Below are 20936 nucleotides of genomic sequence, written 5' to 3' on the forward strand. Positions count from 1 at the left end.
GCTGAGTGCATGGCAAGGCACTAGCAAGGCAGCAGCTGCTGTGAGCATGCAGAAAGAGTAAGACCTCATGGTTGCTCAGGGTACCTGTCAGAAAATGCACATATTTGTCAGGCAGTGATTCTGCAAGAAATGCAAGCATTGGCTTTTGTAATTGATTTTTTTTTTTTCTCTTCTTTAAATATGCCTCTTTGCCTTGTTCCAATAGGGTGCAGTTTGAAGTTTACGGCTCGTTTTGCTACTATTGCATAGCTTATGCACAAAATTGTTTCTAGACTGATACAGATTGGAATACTTACTTATTACAGAATGACAGTTACACCTTTGGGAATAGTGGAGACATATCTTCTTTTTTGCTGTGTCTGACTATTTGTAGGATTAATCCTTGAGAAATGAGCTCGGATATAAAACTGATCAGGTTTAGGACATTACTTCTCTGTTAGAGAAGTTTCAATGAAACGTAGATGTATATGCCCCCAACCTTAAAGGCACAATCTGTTACAGTAGTTCTTGTGATATTTTGGAGCTGGTTAGCAATCTCTTTCTTTAGGCACAATATTGTTTAGGGACATTTATTTCAAATAAGTTTTTCACGAGGGCAAAGTTTTATAGCTCCATTGACATTCCCATATAGTTGCACAAAATGCATGTTTGGCTATAGGCCCATTCATCATGTTTCAGTTTATTTCATCTTTCAGACGTAATATTAGGTAGGGTTATAATCTCAGTGCTGAAATATGATTAAAAAGCACTCTGAAACTACTGATCATGGCTTTGCAACGCATCTGCTGAGTATGCAGCATTGTCTAATGCTGTGCAGTTAAACCTGAAATGATGAAATATAAGATACCATGGTATGGAGATATCCAGTTATTACATGAAAAGCAGATACAGAATCTCTGTTAGTGTCATTTATTAATTGGATACTCTAAAACTGGATTGAGCTTTAAAAATAAGGAATATGGCTTCATCTGCAGGACTGACTTTATTGTAAAAGGCTTTTGACATTATCCTAGATCTGCATCAATAGTGACTATACTTAAGGGCAAATCCCACTTGTTCATCTAGAGGCATGTCTAATCAAACTCGGCTCAGTGGGACATGCCCCCAAACATAACATTTATGTCAAAAATTTCAGCCTTAAGATGCATTTATAAAACTGTTTGAGCAACACTCTCTGTCTCATTGCCAGAATATCCACCCTAACAAGTACATTTCAACTCTACCTGAGAGCATACATGCAGCATTAAAATGCACTGTCACGTTGCATGCGTTGAATCTGAGGTGGAATTCCTTCCGCAAATACCGGCTGCTTTGGGCTTTTTTTTTGCGGTTAGAACTAGATGATCTTTAAGGTCCCTTCCATCCTGAGCCATTCTATGACTCTGCAGAGCAGATTACTAAAGTCCCTGTCAGAAGCCTACCTTAGGTGGCTAGGCATACTTATGTCCCTGAGATAAGGAAATGCAATTACAACAGGTATTTTTCCTCTGGTGCTGATCATTCAGAGACTTACATTTAAATGGACTGTTGCACCCAGCTCGTAATTGGATCCTGATGCAGAGTCAGAGTTCTGATTAGTTAAATAACAAAATGGAAAAAGAGATCTTTGCTTTTATTCCAGTTTCCATGCCCTTCATCTGTAACTACAATCTGTCCTACAGGCATCTCTGCATCTACTATAATTACTAACGTAAGAAAAGTGAAAACCTAAACAACACCAAACAAAAACCCACCACCTATTAAAGGGAAATTTAATTTAAAAATAAGTATGACCACAGAAATGAAAAGAAACAGGTTTGCCTTCTAGCTGTAGTTCCTTGTGATTTATGAGAAGGAAATTCAACTTACCTTTCTGCTTCAAAGTGAAATGAAAGAGTGGCTTTCACAGGTCCCCTTTATATAGTGTGGTGCTTGTTAAATGACACTGCTGAAGTGGACACTGGATATTCAGGGCACAAATGAGACTTCTTAGTATTGCTTAAACACTTTTTATGCAAATAATGAGAACACTTTTAGGGGCTGATAAATTTACCCTTCTATTTCTATTTACAAAGCTCATTTTTCTGTTTTAATGGAGAAAAAGCAATTCATCTAACAGATAACTCCAGATTTGTACACCCATGCGAAAGATAAAACACTATAAAGAAACCTTCAATTAGTCTAATACCTGCAATGAAACTGTTCCCAGTGTTTTCCTTACCTAGAAAATGCAGAAATGATATGTGGCCATGTTTTAATGAACAAGTTGACGAGGTATTAGTGTCCTTTTCTTTCCTAAAAATAGGAAAAAAGGAAAAAAAAAACAAACTTACAAAATATCTATGTTTCACTCTTTCCTGATATGCAGCACAGGTTTGCTTGCAGGTTAGTCACTTCATATAACCTCTAATCCCACTGGCTGAAACTATGGTAGATGAAAAAAACTACTGCTAGGTCTATAGAATGTAGGTTAGATAGCATCCAGTAGGGAAACTGACTTGCTTGTGAACACTGCTGTAGTTTGGGCAGATACAGGGCAGTTCAGCACAAGACATTGGCAGGTCTGTTTCTGAATGGCTGTAGAGCTCTGGGGTTCTTGCAGCTCTGAGAAATTTCTGCAGCTGCAAGATAAGATCAAACTACGAATCTAGACTTAGGGAAGCAATATTTTAAATGGTAAAGTGCCCAAGTTCTTTGGAATCTACCTTACCAGGCCACAACCTCGTACACACCCAGTTTCCAGACAACTACAACAATTGTAATGGTTTATACTGATCTGTGGTGCTGCCCACATACATCTCCATGCATATGCATACAATTATAATATATGTACAACTTTATATATCTTTGCAGATTAGTGCTACGTTTCCTATGGAACTGTTTGTGCTTCGCAAACTTACCTACAAAATTGCAACATTAGGCAGGGAAGTCAGTGAAACCCTACCAGCAACACACTATCTCTGCTCATCTGGGAAAGTATGGCATAAGCAAAACCAAATCTGCAATGGCATGAGGTATATAGAAAAAAAAGGACTAATTACCTTGTATCCTCCTCCTCCCCCCCAAATTACTATGAATTTCAGACCAATTCTTCTACTGTCAGCCAGATCACAATTGCACAAATAGGCTGATAAGACGTTGACACATCATCCACCATGACTGATTACTTAGTCATTACATTTACTTCCCTTTGTGAAGTAACAGAGAATTAGGTAAGATAATTACACTGAAGAATAAGGCAGAAAGAAAGTAAATATTTTCTTTTTTTCTGCAACCTGCCAACCTGTAGAATAGCAACAACACTCGGTAATCTGAAACCTGCAGATACGCTTATGTGGCAATGGCTGAAGGTTTTTGGCAGGGTAACACCCACAAAACTCAGCCAGCATACATGAGTGATTTCAGTGGAACCCGGATGCTAAACCTTCCTTCTGTCTTAAATAGAACAGTGAGGTTCCTTCTGAGGTTCCCTAACACAAGATTTATGCTGCATTTTTAATGCCAGAAAATAAACCTAGGCTCCACAAAGGCCTGTACAACTGTTAGCAAAGGAGAATTTCGAAAAAAAACTGGTATCTCATTTTTTAAGATGCTGTGTATCCAGAAAGAGTGCTGCTTCTTATAGCAGCAGTTCCTTCAATTCTCAAAAAAACAGCGGCTTGATAGCTAATACCTTCTAAGGTGCTTTCAACGCCAAAACAAATTTCAGATAGCCTTCAAACCTGTAATTTCCTAAAAACAAGGTGACCTCCATTTTGCTCAGCACTGTTTTGAAAGGAGCTGATTGCTTACTAACGATGCTATCATAGTCTGATCTTCATAAAGCTATACAGCACTGTTTCACATAAAACAATGTTGTGCAGCCGTGCTAGTTTATTTCGGCAACCTGTGAGACATTACTCTCAAATGTGTCACTGTGCTGCAAGCTCCTGATATCAGCTACCTTAGCTTGTCCTTGGCACAGCATCTGCATGGCAAGCACGTATGGTCAAATCTCCGTCCTCACAACATTCACACTTGATATTTGTCTAGTATTTTCTCTGCAACCTATCTGCTCTGCTGCTGATGATCTTAAAATAGGCCAGACTTGGGTGCCCAAAGCCCGTTTAGGACTCTTTAGTTATCACCTTCAGTCTTCAACAGAAATATAGGAACTAAACCTATGCCACCTACTATGTAATGAAACAGTCCACTGTATAAGTGCTCCCTGGCTGCAGCAAGTCCATGCAATAAACAGGGGAAGGTCACCCGTATCCTTGACTTTGGAAAATAAGAAACACTGATCAAATCCTACTTATACTAGTTTACACTGCATTGATATAGAAACAGGATGACAAAAGTAGAGATTACAGTACCTTACTATACCTCCAATACGGACAGAATCCAAATTCTGCTGCTGTTAGGGCTTAGAACATTTCATTGCTGTGTACTCTAGCCTCGTGCCACTTTAATTGGAAGATAGGCATCCTAGATGTAGAATGCAATTGCTAATGAGACATCTTTATATTTATAAACAAACACAGTATCACTCACATCTTAATAATACGCTGTCATCTGGGCGGATGGATCCCAGGGCAGAGATTTCTAGGTCCAAGTGCATAAGCAGGTAGATGGAAGAGGAGAATTAACTGCTGAATACAGATAATGAGGTTCCTAAAGATAGGACAGTAGCCATAGGGAGCAGAGCTTGGGTGTGTGGGTTTTAAGAGTATACCAAACAGGTCTTGCCTAGCACTGTACTTGTACATAAGAAAATACTTTAGTGTAAGACAAAACAGAATGCCTTCAGGCCCTTTAATGAAGAACAAAAGTCATCCCTTTCAATCTATTTTCTGTCCTAGGAAAAGTAAATTGACACTGTATTATCAAGGAAAGGGTGTCTGGGTTTTCCACAGTTTTTGTGAAAAAAAGCAGGCACATATCTTTCCAGTACAAGGTATATACCCCTAAAACATTGTTGACAGAGGAAACACTTGACCTTTGTTTTCAGATTGTATCTGGTTGCTTCCTTCTCATACACCTGAGGCCATTGATTTACACTACACAGTCAGCATACTAGAGAACATCATTATTTCCTCAGTAAGTTGCAATATTTGACTTTAATCCCTGAAAAAAAAAAAAAAAAAAAAAGTAGTCTGGGGGAAAGGCACGTCACTGATGTATTAGGGCTTATTTCTTTTTCCATGACGTAGGAGGTGATAGCCTTTAAGGCCCCCTCTGCCTCCAGAAGGAACATATTTTAAGAGCCTGTACTCAATGTAAAAGTTGGAACATGTAGCAATATACCTGCAATACTATATTGTGGTATAGTATATACCGTGTACATGTATATCGTACTATATCGTATACTGCAATACTATACTATGGGTCAAAATTTGAAATTTTTTAAAGCTACAGGAAATGGAGAAAATGGCTAAGGAATATTTAAGAAGAGTTAGGAAATGGCACATCATCCTTTTATTTTGATCTGCAGTAGCAGATCCAACTCTGACACGGTCATTTCATGGTAGAGACTGAGGTGCCAAGAAACTAGGTGCCGGAATAAAGTGATGAGTCAAAAAGCTAAGTTCTGAAGAACCAAGGGAAACGAGGCTGCCTTCTGCTCTATCGGGTCCCTATCATGACGGCATGAGCTAGGTCTCAGGAGGAGTCCTGCTCCTGAGTCTGAGGACTTTTAATTGGACAAATTCCTATCAGAAGGAATTTCTCTCAGGAAGAAGCAGAGAAGGACACTCAGGCCTAGTCCATGCTGGGTACAGAAACTGATGTTTTGGCATACTATGTCTGAACCTTCAACACTTACTGAGACCTTACACTTAGCCTTTTGTCCATTTCCCACAAGCTACACCAAGGAGCACACCAATCAGAAAGAACAGGGATGTAAGAGAACACCTATCACAAAGGCAACCTGAAAAGCATTAGAACATCAGGTTGATTTTCTCCTGCTTTTCTGAAAAAATATTTATAGGCACTTATCAATATCTATAGAAATAAAGCCTCCAGAACTACCACTTAAATAAATGAATAAATAAATTTCCTGAAGAACACACACACACACATATATATATGTATTTAGTCCCTGCTGTTTACATATTTTAAAGTGTAGGTTTCGTGTTACTTTGTGTGGGAATACTAATTCCTGGAGCATAGTGAGGCTATAGCTCCTTGTAGTCGAAACGAACAAAAGTCCTGCACAAAGAATAGACAAAAAGCCTGAAAAAAAAAAACCTATTGCTCATCCTCATTCCTGCAGCCTCACCTTCCTCACCTGTGATCACTATGATCAGGTTTTGCAGATACTATGACAAAATGTCATTAATGATTAGGCACGATGCATACACTCCCCTTCTCCTTTACTATATTCTTTCTCCAAGCTTACTAAAAATTACCTGTCCAAGTCAGCCTCTGTCTTGTCCCTTTACACGCAAACAAGCAAAACCCCAGAAATGCTCTAACTCAGATGTCACAACCTAACAATGATTTCTTGAAAGCCTGTACCTTTATAGTTTCTGCAGCTGTAAAACAGGTAGCTTAGAGAGGTGCAATCCCTAGGATCATTGTGGAAGCCTGCTTTTCTTTTCCAATCTCAAAGAGTCTGTTTTCTGTCCTGTAGGCCACATTACTAGCTCTGTAATTCCTCCTTACATCTTCCTTGCTAAGCATATAGCCCTGTTTTGCGAGTACTGCACAACACTCTGGGAGATGATTCCTAATACTTGCTCAACACCACGACAGAAATACCCACTGCAATGACAATCAGTAGTGTCATGATGGCATAAATATTGTTTATCTTTACTGGAAATAATACAAAGATTCATCACAGGGCTGTTCTGTCATGTTGTGTTCCCATGGAGATGAACTATACCTCCTCTGAAAAGACGTAACAATAAGCATTTTTTGCTTTAACAGCCACTGGCCAAGATTGCCTTGGAAACATATGCTCGTACTTCATATCTTGTTCTTTTGAGCAGCCACCTGGCTCTTGTTGTCAATTTAAAATAAAGATAATCTAGTCTGCAGATAGCAAAAAAACAAAAAAAACTCCACCTTTTTAGGCTGTTATTATGCTATTGCTGGGAAATGGCCCATCTACTGTCTCACTGATAAGTATTACAACACATATATCCAAAAGCACTGCCAAATTTTTATTTACTATTGAAAGTCTAAGTCCTTGGGAGAACCTTGTGGTTGAAAACACATGGCAGAAAATACAGACTTAGAAGTGAAAATAATGAACTCACCAGGCTGCTGTTCAGGTCTGACGGTCACAGTACAATGAAGCTGCTTCGCACCTTACTGAGGGGCTCCCAACCAATAATGAATTCCCATGAAATGCCACGTTTCATGGTTGTTATCTTGCCATTAGCTGTACACAAAGACAAAATAAGTATTACAGATGCTCGTTTTTGCACAGAGCTTTTTAGGAGACTGAACACAAATCTGTGTGTTTCAGTTACTTGTGCTGTTTGATGCATTTAGCACTTAATATATTGAATCTGTTTCATTTGTAACGTTACATTTTAGACTCTCGTTAGTGCACAAGTACAGAGGGACACTTGTTATCTTTGTGATAGCTGATAGACAGATGTTAAGGCACGTCATCATCTCATTTTCCAGGAAACACAGAGCTCTGGAGCACCTTACCAGGCTGGTGACGTGCAGCTTTGAGTCCATCCAGTGCCTGCAAGTCAGCATGGTGGCTTTGTGCTTCATGTCTGGAGGACTGGATTTCACTCCCCTGAGACAAGAGGGATGTGACAGTGGCAGCAAGTGATGCTTTGGGGCCCCATCACTTCTTGCCTTGGAGCAGTACTGTAACAGTGCAGGCACATGGCCCTACTTACAGTGACTGTATCTTGTGCTAATAAATCCCCAGCAGCTCCAAACCAGCCATGCTGAGCACTGCTGGCAGCACAGCCAGAGCTGTGTGATGCCAAGGAAAGGCCATGCAATTAAATGTCCAAGGAAGCTCGTTAATTTCTTCCTCTTTTACTGTTACTTGAGCTGGCCTGCAACTATGTAAGAAACAGTTAATAGAGAGCCTTCAGTGTAGACATATTCTTGGAAGATTCCTCTAAAGGATGAGGAGGAAATAAAGGCTTAGTTACAGACATATATTTATTAAAACAATTTTTCTTTCACCCTGAGCATTCCCTGACTATATCTTCTAATCCAGGACACACTAATCTGGAGCCCAAGTACTATAGAAATTTATTTTGTAGTTTTTGCAGTACTTTAGTTTATCACTAGGTTTCGATCACTCTTAGACTACTAAGGTTAGATAGACTAAAAAGGTTGATAGAAAGGTGCTGATAGTTTTATTCTTTAATTACAAGCCTATTTCTTTTCTGAGTTCTCTGCAAGCTTTTGCAAGCCAAACTCTTAATGAAAATAAACATAGTTTGCTGAAATCCAATTTTCCTCTATAGTGAGATTTGACCAAAACTATTCATATACAGAGATAATAATGAGGATGCAATTGGAAAAGTAAATACATTAAAAGTGAGCAGATTCTCTCAAGAAAAGTATAGCTACTTAGGACCAAAGTACCTTTGTTTACAATACCTGTTACATAACTTCAGCATGTGTTTTGAGATGCTCCCTGAAGAGTGACAAATCACATTTTCACCACCTAGACATAAAAACAGCAAAAATTGAGCACAGACCTCTTCACATCCAAAATAGAGGCTTAACACCTACGCCTGATGCCCTACTAAGACATGTGACCACTCCAAGCAAACATTTACCATGCTTACATCCTTAGAGCATTGCTAAAACTATACTCTTGCTATACCATTCTGATTATTATTCTGTTATTATAATCTGGTCTTTACTGAGGTCTTTTGTTCTGACTGCAAATTGTTAACACCGATCCCCAAAATCAGAAAGATTAACACAATGAACCATTTATATTCAATCACTCATGGGGATTAGAAGACTGCTGCAATGTAACTGAAACTGAAGCAGATGAAACTACAGTGTTTTAACCAGCATTGCATTGTCCAGTAGTATTTCTTCTCTGTTTGCTTCTGTTAATATTTCAGTAAATTATCTACAAGACACAGAGCAAATCAATGGCAAGTTCTTGAATTTTTAGATTTCGACCACAAAAAATGTATTTTTTATACTTAACAGAATGATTCAGGTCATATTATATTAGGTAGGAATATGCAAATTACTGAGTCTAAAATGTAACACCCGCACTTCTAAAAATGTAATTTTAAGTGACCTTCAAAGGCAATTGGGTACTTAACTGCCCTTTAGAAACTTCCTTAGGCATATAGGTTGAGATGAAAGGCAAAACTCAGAGGATGACGCTTTGCAAAACCAGTACAAGGAAATTCTTTCCTCTACTCAGATATTGAGAGGGAAACAAGGTGGGCAGGCTACTCAGTCGCTGGTCAGGATAACAGACACTACCGTTAGCGTTCTCCTTATGCTGAGGCACAAGCCATTGCAACCTTTAGCACAAACTGCATTAAGAAATACATACCCATCTGTTTTCTTTTGGCTCTGCTGTATATTTTCTTTTTTAGCTAGCTAGTTAAAACCCCCTGGAGTTCATCTAGGTAGACAAAAACCAAGGAACCAGTGACATAGAAAGAAAACAAAAGGGAATGAACAGAGTCCTAAAACCTCAGATTCTCTCTGGAGAAAAATGGGAGATCTGATCAGTACAGGGAGATTGGCCAGTACAATTTAAACTGAAACTGTTCAGCAGGGTCTTAAAACACAGCAGACTTAGCTTGCAGGACAAATCAGAGAGAATGTTTAATAACCCTGAGAACCGTAATAACCATGAGTGCCAACTAATTAACTAATAAAATATAATTTTGTTATTCCATGAGGGTCACTTCTTACAGTCTTTATAGCAGCTTTACATGAGATTTTGAAGATTAATTACTGTTTTTCTTAGTCAAACAAGAGAAACCTTAATGAAATTATTACTAACCACCTGAGCTACCTGTTGATTTTCTTACATTTGTTTTGGCGTTCACTGCTTTGAGGAATCATTCCATGAGTTTGGCATGGAGAAGTCCAGCCCCCATGTGTTTAGGCAGCTCACCACCTGGCTAAGGAGCAGTTGTCCTATTCTTACTGGCCAACCTGACCTACAGCCCGGCCTAGAGATTTCAGATCCATTCTGCTAAGCATGACAAATATATGCATACCTGTACAATAGACTGCATATATCTCCATACCTTTTCCATCTGAAAGGCAAAACACAATGAGCACGTTCTACTCATTTTCTCTCAGCTCCCTATGTGCCACACCATGCAGCCACATAACCATTATGTTGCTCAAATATTATCTCTGCAGCAGTGACTATAAAGGATGTTACCGATTGCTGGCCTATCCATGCTATTCAGGAAATATAAACAGCAGTACAGCTATGGGTACCTTTGTTCATTGGCTGATTTATTCCTGTTCACTTCAGCAGAGATGTGAGCTTTCTAACACATGCTGAATTCAGTCGAGCCTTCTCACACATGCTACAATTACAGTGAGGTTTACCTTTAGTCTAGACCAATATTGTCAGATACATATGCAAAATCACGGAAGCAGCTGTTGTCCTGTTAATAATTTTTTCAATTCTTTTGCCTTTTCCTGTATCTCTCCCATCTCCTGCGGCCCTCAGTGGTTTCTCACATCTATCAGGAACCAAAAACTTGCTTGTTTTCTGAATGTTTTTCCGTTTGCTCATGAGAGGAGGGCAGGTTGCAGTATTGCCTCTCTAAAAGCAAGCTATATCTTGTAACCTCTGGTTTGTGAGGGAATGCGCTCCAACAGAGACATCTGGTACATCAGCAGCTGACAGACAGGAAAATAGTTGTTTGTCATGAGTGGGTACCTACAAAAGAGTGCTTCAAATATGCTTACTTGTTAGTAATGACACGTTGCTTGTCTGTCTTACCAGACTGTCTCAGGGGATCAAGCTAGAAAAATAGGCCTAGCATAGGGTTTCTGTAACTGCCTTTTCAGAGTGTGTTCACATGTCCTCTGGGCTAGACTGTGCAATTGCAGCTGTGTCCACTTAGCACAAAGGAAGAAATACCTTGGGACTGAAGAGAGGGTGCAGCCCCCGAGCATGAGGGCTTCCTGGCACTCCACATGGGCTTAGCCTCCTGTGACTCAGTCCTATACAGAGCCCGGCCTACCAAGTGCCCCTTTGAAAAGGCCAGTCCATTTCCACTGCTACCTTGGGCAATCATCTCAAGCTGAAGTGGGTTTTCAGGTACTAACTTCTAAAAATTAGTATTTGAAACCTGCAGAGAACAATCGTACTCCTGGCTTGCAGTACCAGTGTTAGCATGCAAGCGGTACACTCCATTTCTTTCTAACTTTTTATGTTTTTTCACCTTTCCAAAATAACATACTGTGCCACTGTAACAGAGATAAATCATTCACACTATTGCACTTTCCAACAACTCACACAATTTGCTAGAATAAATGCTAAAATCAGATTTATTCTGAGAGCATTAGACAAAGATTAACTTCAGGGCTGCAGCATACAAAACCAGCGGAGAGCTCCTAGTAACTTGAGACAGTGGGTAGTTTACAGCATTCAGTGAACTAACACGTGATACACTATAAAGCACTACAGACACATCAGAAACATTTCTTAAATAGCTTTTACAACTACTGCTGTGCAAAGAGCTGGCAGCTTTCCTTGCCACACTATTCCTGACACTTAAACCTTACTTGCTAGGAATACAGATTCCACCTTATTAACAGACTTTAAAACATGAGATTAAAAGGCAATAAACATTTTCACCTCATTAGCAGAACTTTTCAATTGAAAGGCTTTTGGGCTTTGTTAGCTTCCCCTCCTCACTGTTAGGTATGCAAGCTACTAATGGTCTTTACTGTTGAAAGGGAAAGGTACGATTCTCCAGATGCTGCCAATTGCAACTCTACACTACATAACTGGTACTAGAGGCAGTACTAGAATAGCAGCACACAGAGGGCCATCTGGGCCTTCAGGATAATACTTGCTTTACTACTTTTTGATGCACAAATCCATGATTTGGTTAGCAGGATTAGAAAGTAGTATCAATACCCCTTGTTTTCATCGTAGCTGGTAACAATAGGTAAGATGGTAAAGAGGTTTAAAAAAACATCCCTTTTTCCTCCTCCATTTCTCTTTTCCTATCTTTTCCTTGCTTTTGTTGATACTTACAGCAGTTTATCAAGGGTAGAGACTGCATGAGGGTCATAGAGGTGTTAAAACGTTTTGCTCTGTAAGCAAGGCAGCATTGCGCAAACTGCTTCTGAGTGGGATACCCTTGCACAGGTGCCATCGGATCCATAAAGTGCAAGGTACGAGATCAGGAAGTACTCATTAGTATTATGCTCCAGAGGTTTCAAAATTTCCAAGTAAATTTAAAGTGCTGTGGCCACCTCTGTTTGTTTGTAGTGGTTGCACCTCCCTTGTTTACATCAAAAGCATGGCTGGGAATAATTTATGGGGTGGGTGGAAGCACGCAGAGACTTTTCTGGTGTTTGTCTCAAGCACCAGGTTGGGGTGGCCAAGAGCAGTAGTCCAACCAGTGCATATGGGAGGTGGGGGGGAAAGGTGCAGAGCTCTGACCCCAAGAAAGCACCAAAAGCCTGCTGGGTAAAGCTGCAAGGCAACACCAGGCCCCTGGTTTACTCCCTCTTTACCCTTCACATTTCCTTGATGGCAACATCTCTGAAGGTTTTTCAAGTACTAGCTCTCAGAAATTGGACACCTAAATGTGGGTTGACTACAGTCACGTTTCGTAAACAGTCCAGGGTAAATTCCAGCTGCCTGAAGTGTCTGTACTCACACTCTCCAGGGCTGGAGGAGGATGCCAGCCTGTCACACACTGTGGAGTTTTCCTCCCGCTGCAAAGCTGCCTTGTGCAGGATGAACGCACAAACTCAGCTTTGAGGAACAGACTGTGCTGCTACCTTTAGACATAAACAAACCAGAAACAAAACAAAACAAAACAGAGGGCCAGGAAACAGGTTTCACACTGGTCTGCCCTGCAGCACTGATCTAAACAGCTCAGGCTACCAATGCCTGAAACATCACTATGGTCACAGACCATAAAAAAGAGATGTTAACTGCAGGTGCCTGAGGATAAGATCATTCCCTAGAGTGAATACAAAAGATCTGGTGCTGCTGCAACTGCTGAGAGGTTTGGCAGAGAGTTTAAAAGAGATTTGAAACTGCATTTAGGTTTCCAGACTCTCCTACATTACTTCTTTTCCTGGATATTATTGGCCAAACTACAATCCAAGATTTATTTTTCTTTCCTTGGCAGGCCCTGGGCTAAAGAGCCATACTGATAGTCCTAAAGACACAGGCTTCCCTATGTAACTCTTCTCTGCACATTTCACACAAGAAGGCGATGCCTTCTTCCATAGCAGGAAACAAGCCAGATAAAAAGACATGTTTCTCCTCTGCTCTGAGCATAAATTATCCACTCCTCCCCCACATTTATAGTTTTTGATTAAAAAGGACAGCAGTAAGTACAAGTTGCTACTGATTGAACTTGTTTCCTGTTTCCGTCTTGTAGTTCCCATTGAAAATTGCCACTTGAAAACTGAAAAGAAGGAAAAGAGCTTTTCAGAAATCATGTTTTTTCACAGGTGACAGGATAGCTTTTCCTAAGCCTAAACTTAGCCTAAAATTGTGCTATGTTTCAAAAAAATAAGCCCTGCAGCTGATTAACAAATGCTGCTCTCATCTTGAATTACTTAGAAGCTCTGCATATTAGAGTCATATTAGCACCAAATAGGTCATATTAGCACCAAATAGGTCATATTAGCACCAAATGAGATGGTTCTAATCAGGGGCATAACAGCAAATACAGATTGGTTTCTAATTAATGCAAAATTAAGTGGTCATCAGGGATGCTGATTTAGGCCTCTAGAAAAACAATTTCAAACTCACTTTTTGCTGTTCAGCATCTACTAAAGAACAGTGTTCCTACAGAAAGAATAGTGTTCCTGACATGCCTGGTGACAAAGGTTGGAACTGAGGGAACCTCTGAGAGTACCTCACTGAGTTTAACAGCTTCAAATAGTATAACTTAGGCCAAAGAACTCAATAACTCAAAATTGGTCTGACTAGATATTTACCTGAAGCAACCAATTCAAAAACCTCAGCTCAGGCTTTATACACATTCTCCTTTCTGAAGGCTACATACACCTCTCGCATGCAAAACCTGGTAATAAGGATAGTTATCTAATAACTTTGGACCGTATGAAACTGAGCTTACCTACAACACGAATATTCATCCTCTCCACTTCCATGAACTTCTTCTGTATTTTTAGCATACAACTATTTTTGCACTTACCTGAAACCAGTTTTTTCAGTCTGTAGAGATCCCATCTGAATAACATGTAGTGCTGTCTAAATGCAAATAATCAATATAGGGTTAGAAGAAGTTTCATGAAGTTCAAACAAGTGCATTAGAAATTCAATGGGCAAAATCTTGTAAGAATTAGTCTAAATTACATTTCAGAGCTGGACTCTTGATACATTGAATGACATGGAAATCAGGAATAGTATATCTACAAAACTTCTGCTGAAAGACAGCTTTTAATTGGTTAGAACATATTTGCTTTATGATACTTGTGTGCAATGAAATATCATATATGTATCCACAAGCACTATCTACAGTGCTACAAGCAAGTGTATCTAACAAGCACTACTATCTGTATTCCTGTCATTACTCTCGTAACTATTACAGATCCCAAAAGCTTTTATTGACATCCTGTAATAGTTCGACTCAGCATGACTGAAGCTGTAGATGCAGTCTAAAAGAGGAATGCTCATATCACATTAATATTTTGCCACTTCATTTCTAGCATTGCGAAGCAGGATCAATTTTTTGAAATGACAAAATGAATGAGGTACAAGTGCTATAATAGATATAGCTACTAACATGTAATTTGCAGGTTTTAATCTTTCCTTGCTGTGATTACCTTTGGGCATCTGTTATTAGGTGCTGCATAGCTGATCTTCATGGAGGACAACTTGATGGTTTAGGTGTCTGAAGGTGGGAGAACAGAGCCATTCACATCTGCAAAATACTACATTAAAACCTTTTAAAATTAACAGATAAAACATTGTAATTCATTGGCTGGCCTACTGGAGGCATTGCTCTTAGTTCAGCTATGAATGAAATGGTCACCAAACATAGCACAGTGCTTGTGCAGATAATCTTAAAGCACACTTCCTTATTCTTTACAAGTACATGCACCTGACACTGAATTACCACTGATCCTTACACCTAGCAGCGCAACAGGACTATATTTACCTCTCTAGAATGTCTCTTTTCTGTCCTAAATTAACCCACATCTGTCTTTGAAATACTGCACCTTATCCTGCATTTTCATGTAATAAATATTGATTAAAATCTCCAGGCACATTTTTAAAAGTTCCTGTTTTCATAGCTGCAGGATGCCAATTAATGACGGAAAGGAATGCAGTTCACTTGAGAAACTCTAGGGATACATTGCCAGTAATGACACGGAAAATATACAGATCAGCAGATATATCACACTATAGAAAATACATAACCTTCAACAAGTGCAGTAATTGTTTTTCTTTTGCACTTACATATCCTGGTACAGATATAAGAACTGTCATTACTTACAAAGGTTGACACTGTATTAGGCAATGAAAACAAGAGATGTAAAACACGTGAGCTGAGCGGATGAAGTAGATGGATACTGCCTGAAAGGTCTCTCTTGGGACATAGTGTTGGACTGTTTTAACTTTGGCGCTGTCTTAAACTAAGCTCAGTTAGGACCATATTTTACTCTTGACAACTCCTGGAGACTATATTAGAGCCTCAGGTTCTTCATGCTCCATACAGAGCCTCTGTGTAGAGCAAGGTGAGAGCTTAGTCTCTGACTAAATAAAAAAGCTCTACCCCTTATTGCTGGCAAACACAATAACAGTTAAATATATTACCATAACGACAGTCTCTACAGTAAACCTTTCCATTTCAGTTGTGAAGGCTGACCGAGTAATCTAGGTGCTGTCTATGGCAGCATTTCAATTTACCTCAACGCAACTGCAAAAAAACACACACACATGTAAGGAGGACTTGTCTCCTGTGTGCAGGGAGCACAGCCAGGGGCCTTCTAGACACACTTCAGGTGAAGGTTGTTGGTCACCTAGTAGGTCACAGTACTTCTCATAGAAGCACAAGGTGGAAAAGGTGGAAAAGTTATAAAGATAGGAATTTTAAACAGACTTGTGGAACCAAGACAGAGAGGAATAAGATGGGTCTTCCGTGAAGGCAGAGTTCCAAATCATCTGCCTCATTAGCTGTACACAGACATTTTTATTTTATCAACATGAGAACTCACCAATTATTGTTTCCAACACTGGGCTGCTGTCAGCTGCGTAGACTCCAAACAGAAACACTGAGAAAAACATAGACGTGCACTTTTCTTCTCAGACTCTGAGGAAATCACATTCCCATGTGTGATGATAATATGGCCCAGATCATGACATGGTCTTTGAACCACAAGTCCACATACATGTACAAATGCCTGCTTGATTGATGCAGTTTGCTTGGAATATATGTTTGCAATGGAGCAGAAATACTCTTTTTGAGCTTAATCATTTACTTAATAATAATCACTGCTTTACAAATTGCCCATTATATTCCTTAAACTAGTTTTAAATGCTCTACCTTACCTAAATTTCCATGCTTATAAAAAAGAGTTCCATGGTTTTCATGTGTAAAATTTATTTTGGCTCACATTTTAGGTTCAACAACTCATGAGGTACAGATTAAGCTACCAGGTCAGACTGTGGTAGGCCACAAACTGCAAAACACATTTCAAATGTTGGTAGGCACCCTGTCCAGGGGACCATATCAGAGCTGACGTGGAGTTCAGCCCTCCAGAAGCCTATACGAACGTTAGATCCCCAGCAGCCCATGTGGTAAGCACAAATTAATTCATAGTGATTGAACAAACAGGTCTACTTCATTAGGAGATGCAAAACTGAATGTCAAAAGTAAAACAATTATACATACATGCTGGTTCTGATTTTTCCAGGCCATAAATGGTAACAAACTTCTGTATCAACAAACTTCTATGTCAACTGAGAACAAAAACGTTGATTTTCTCAGATCTGTCAGCTCGAGAATTCACAGATAATTAAAGCCTGTGTCTTTGAACAGTCCACATCATTCCATTTTCCAGATTCGTATATTACCACACAGTCTTCATTTTTTTGATTATTTGGTTCTCCAGTATTCCAATTTGAGTAAGTTACAGCCCCTCCACTCAGGTACACAAACCTGCCCTCAGTCTGTGCATCAGATATCCCTATATGAGCTTGCCTTGCAGGTCTCACTAAGTCTTTTAAAGCTGTATTCTCAGCATCATTCCGAGGAGAAGCAAGTGTACTTCCAGCTCTCGCACAAAGGGATTTTCCATTTTCAAAAGTGTCTTGATTGCCGGTTGAGACAAACATTTTTTTACCAATGCTTCTGATGTTCTTTAAAATTAAAGCTAGAAACAAAAATAACCATCAAACTGACTTTCACTATAAATTGAGGATGGTATACTTATATAACTATTATTATATAACTTTAGTTATTTTCCATAATATCACAGTTGTACTTTGTACACAGTTAACACCAGTTATAAACAGACTACTCACTGCAGTAGTAGACAGAACCCAACAGAAGTCAAACAAAAGAAATATCTGGAAATAGCAAATCCATGCTTTAGGAAAACTGGGTTTTCACAAGACCTGGATCACGAGTCCTGTTTTAATATTTTTTGTTCCTGGTTCATACATTATTACGGTTCTTGAATCAGGACCTTAAGAGCTCATGCTCTAAGGCAAATCACAAGCATGACAAAATAGCTTGCCAGATTTCATTGCAAAAACCAGAGATCAATTCAAATTCCTGCATAGGAACCGAGCTGCAATTAGGAGATCTTCTGTACCCTTCTGCTTTATTGCATACATTCCTGGTATCTCACAAACTAAAGCTGAGAGCCTGTAATGAAATTCAGGGTTTAAAGCAATAGAGCAGAAAGAGGAGACACAGGAACAGCTTCAGCAAGTCTGTAAAACCACATATTTGTCCTGAAAATTTAACTAATCTCAGGAGAAATAGAAATCTGTAGCTCACACACCTGCCAGGTTTTCATGAAAAAACAGTGGAAAGTGAAGCTTTTGATTGTTTAGTAGATAAAACAGGGATTGCAATACCTCTTTTGAAATGCAGTTGCTGTCTGTAACAGGCCAGTTATTTTAACTTACTCTCTCAAACATGTTTCCAGGATTAGCATGAGGTCTGTCCACCACCTTATAGCAACTATACAAAGCCTGTGACATATGCATAGTTACATTTTCCCTGATACTGTGAGAATGGAAACAGTGCAATGCTCCTGTGGGCAAGGAAGCCTCTGCTCTCCTCCTGTTTTAGACACCCTTTTCTAGGGCATTGATATACAAGCACAGGAGAAAAGGGAGATGGCTAAAGGGATTACTGCTACCAGCTGTTCAGCCTCTCCACGTCCTACAGCTTCTTGCCCCAGTTTCAGGTTACCATCAGGCTTTTCACACAACTATGGCTTCAAAGTTGTGCTTTCTGCAGGGAGGACACCCCCCTTGGAAGGATGATCAGAGCTACATGACTTTACTCTGCTGATGTTTGTGCTGTGCTACATTGCAGACTGTGCCATTTCCTTCTAAATTAACCTAGGAACAGTAATGGACTCTGTGCCTTTCCTACTGTGGTATTTGTACCAGTAATTATAATGCAAGGATGAGACATTCTTTAAAAATTTTCACACAGTATCTCCTGGGAAATTACTTACAGCCAGGCTTACACAGACAGCATCCCAACCCTTGTCTACTCATAGAAAACTATCTAGAACTGAGGCAGTGAGAGAGAGATAACACACCACTTAAAGCACAAATGACCAGAGAACATTAGCCGGTCCTGCAGTTCATGTAACAAAGCCCCTGAGCTGTATGTTGGCAATGAGATCCTTGAAGTTTGGCAGGTTAGTTCAGGATGGATGTAAAGTATGCAGTGAGAAAGCGTTTAAGTAATGACCATCTCCCATGAGTGACACAAGAGAAAATTGAAATATTTGTTTTACCCTACTGTTTTCAGTTCCTTCTCCAGCACAAGCATGCCCATCATATCGCAAAGCCACAAAGAAAACAAAAGAATGATCGTATCTTACCATTTTTGTATCTATTTAATTCATCTTCCAGAACCTTGAGTTTTGTTTCCAAAGCAGTCACTTGTCTCTGCAGGCCATCACTTGCTACAACTAGAAGTTTAAGGTATTATTTAGTAATTCATATTACAACGACTACACAACTACTGTCTTTGGTGTAATGTGATGCCATGTGAGAGAACTGTTTGTTTTCCAGAGCAGAAACCACAGGCCACATTGCAGACTTGTTCCCTGGGAAACTGTGCCACTGGGAGAGCCGCATCCCTTAGTGGGATGGATGCTTGGGTGAACTTTGAATTTTCAGGGCTGACAAGGTCATCCCCTATGCAGCTGGGAAAGCCCAGTTCTCAAAGGCAAAACACACATGTAAGCATTTTAAATGAGTTAAAGTTAAAATAGAAAACATACGATCAGTCAAAGAATGAAAGGTAAACTGCTGTTTATAACATGAGTCAGAGGGTTTGTTATTTCATTCACAGACAATAAAGTAATGACTCATTCCAGGCACAAAAAAGTTATATTGGGCAACTCATCTCCTAAGTAACAGACAGTTCATCTTTCTGCTCCTCACACTTGTGTGAATCACACCTTCCCTCAAATGATGTTATAAGAATATCAGACATTAACACAAATATTTCAGGGAAAATATAATAACAGATTGAAAACTAGATTATAGAAACATGAGAAATTTATTTCTTACTTCCTTGTTCTCCTTTTTGTCCTTTCTCTCCTCGTGGTCCTACAACTCCTTTCATTCCAGGAGGTCCTGCTTTCCCAGGAAAACCCTGCAGACCTCTCAATCCTTCTCCTAGAGTTTGATTTAAAAGAAAATGGCTTTATTGTTTTCTGAGACAATTCTCCCACCATGTTTTCTTACTGCTTGGAGGGAATGACAAACACAGGAATTGTTTAACAACAGGCAATGGTGTGCAGAAGGCACAAAGAGACAGAAGACACTCCTAGAAGATAGGTTGCAAGGTCCAGCTGGGAATAGGGGATAAAATGGTATTTGTTTTGGAACAACCAGTTACCATTGATAAATAAGCAGGAAACAGATGATGTGGACAGAGCCATCCATCAGTCTTCCTCTTCAAGGAAGCTTTTGAAAAGCAAAGTAAAGCCCCTACATTCTCACCTAGGAGCCATAGAAATAATGCAGAGCATAAGATGACTTCTTGGTCACCCATGATTTCTTAATACTCACTTGTTATTTTAGATTTTTATGAAGCCCCGTAAGATGCATATGCACTTTATTCCTGATGACCTTGTTCTGAGAAATAATCAACTTCTGAGTTTTGTATACAAGACACAAAACTAGCCCCAAATTCAAAGTGACACCTATTCATAGAAACAATGGAGGCTGGATATTCAGCTTTCTATGGAGCTTTAAAAACAACAAACAAAACCAGAGTAAGATATATTAAGAACAATATATTAAGAATAATAATACTCGATATGCAGCTTGACCTTCAAGGAGGCAAAACAGAGCATGGCCAGGAGTCCTAACTCAGCGGAAAGGAGGGGGATGTGGCATCTAGCAACATCCCCAAGGGACTAGACCACTATATTACCTTGTAATTGTCATCACTCACATTTCAATTCATCTTTGTCTGAATCTTTAACTCTTTCATCATGGGTCAAATACCACCCTCACCTCTACCAGAAAACTGTTCCTGTGGAAATATTCATTTGCTAAGAACATATTTACCATTACTACACCATTACTTCAATGAAAAATCACTTTGATG

General features: G+C 39.5%; 1 protein-coding gene and 1 long non-coding RNA gene across 6 annotated transcripts in view; one reads left to right on the forward strand and one right to left on the reverse strand.

Moving 5' to 3' along the window:
* LOC140002724 (uncharacterized) overlaps positions 1-7829 on the forward strand; it is a 30906-nt gene extending 23077 nt beyond the window's left edge. Inside the window, exon 3 of the long non-coding RNA XR_011809999.1 lies at positions 7597-7829. This is a non-coding gene — a long non-coding RNA (uncharacterized lncRNA). The remainder of the gene's footprint in view (positions 1-7596) is intronic.
* The window catches only part of MBL (mannose-binding lectin), a 274988-nt gene continuing 258385 nt past the window's right edge, over positions 4334-20936 (reverse strand). For 4 of the 5 annotated variants that reach the window (XM_038180829.2, XM_038180831.2, XM_038180830.2 and 1 more), the window contains 3 exons: positions 19889-19996; positions 19192-19281; positions 16702-17493 (listed from right to left, as the gene is read on the reverse strand). In XM_038180829.2, the coding sequence (XP_038036757.1) occupies positions 17114-17493; positions 19192-19281; positions 19889-19996 (578 nt within the window). In that variant the 3' untranslated portion in view covers positions 16702-17113. Of the gene's footprint in view, positions 4447-7220; positions 7346-7623; positions 7995-8544; positions 8612-9472; positions 14366-14940; positions 17494-19191; positions 19282-19888; positions 19997-20936 lie in introns of those variants that run through there. The other variant, XR_011809995.1, reaches the window with a different exon arrangement.

The sequence above is a fragment of the Anas platyrhynchos genome, chromosome 6, assembly GCF_047663525.1.
Source record: "Anas platyrhynchos isolate ZD024472 breed Pekin duck chromosome 6, IASCAAS_PekinDuck_T2T, whole genome shotgun sequence".
NCBI lineage: Eukaryota > Metazoa > Chordata > Aves > Anseriformes > Anatidae > Anas > Anas platyrhynchos.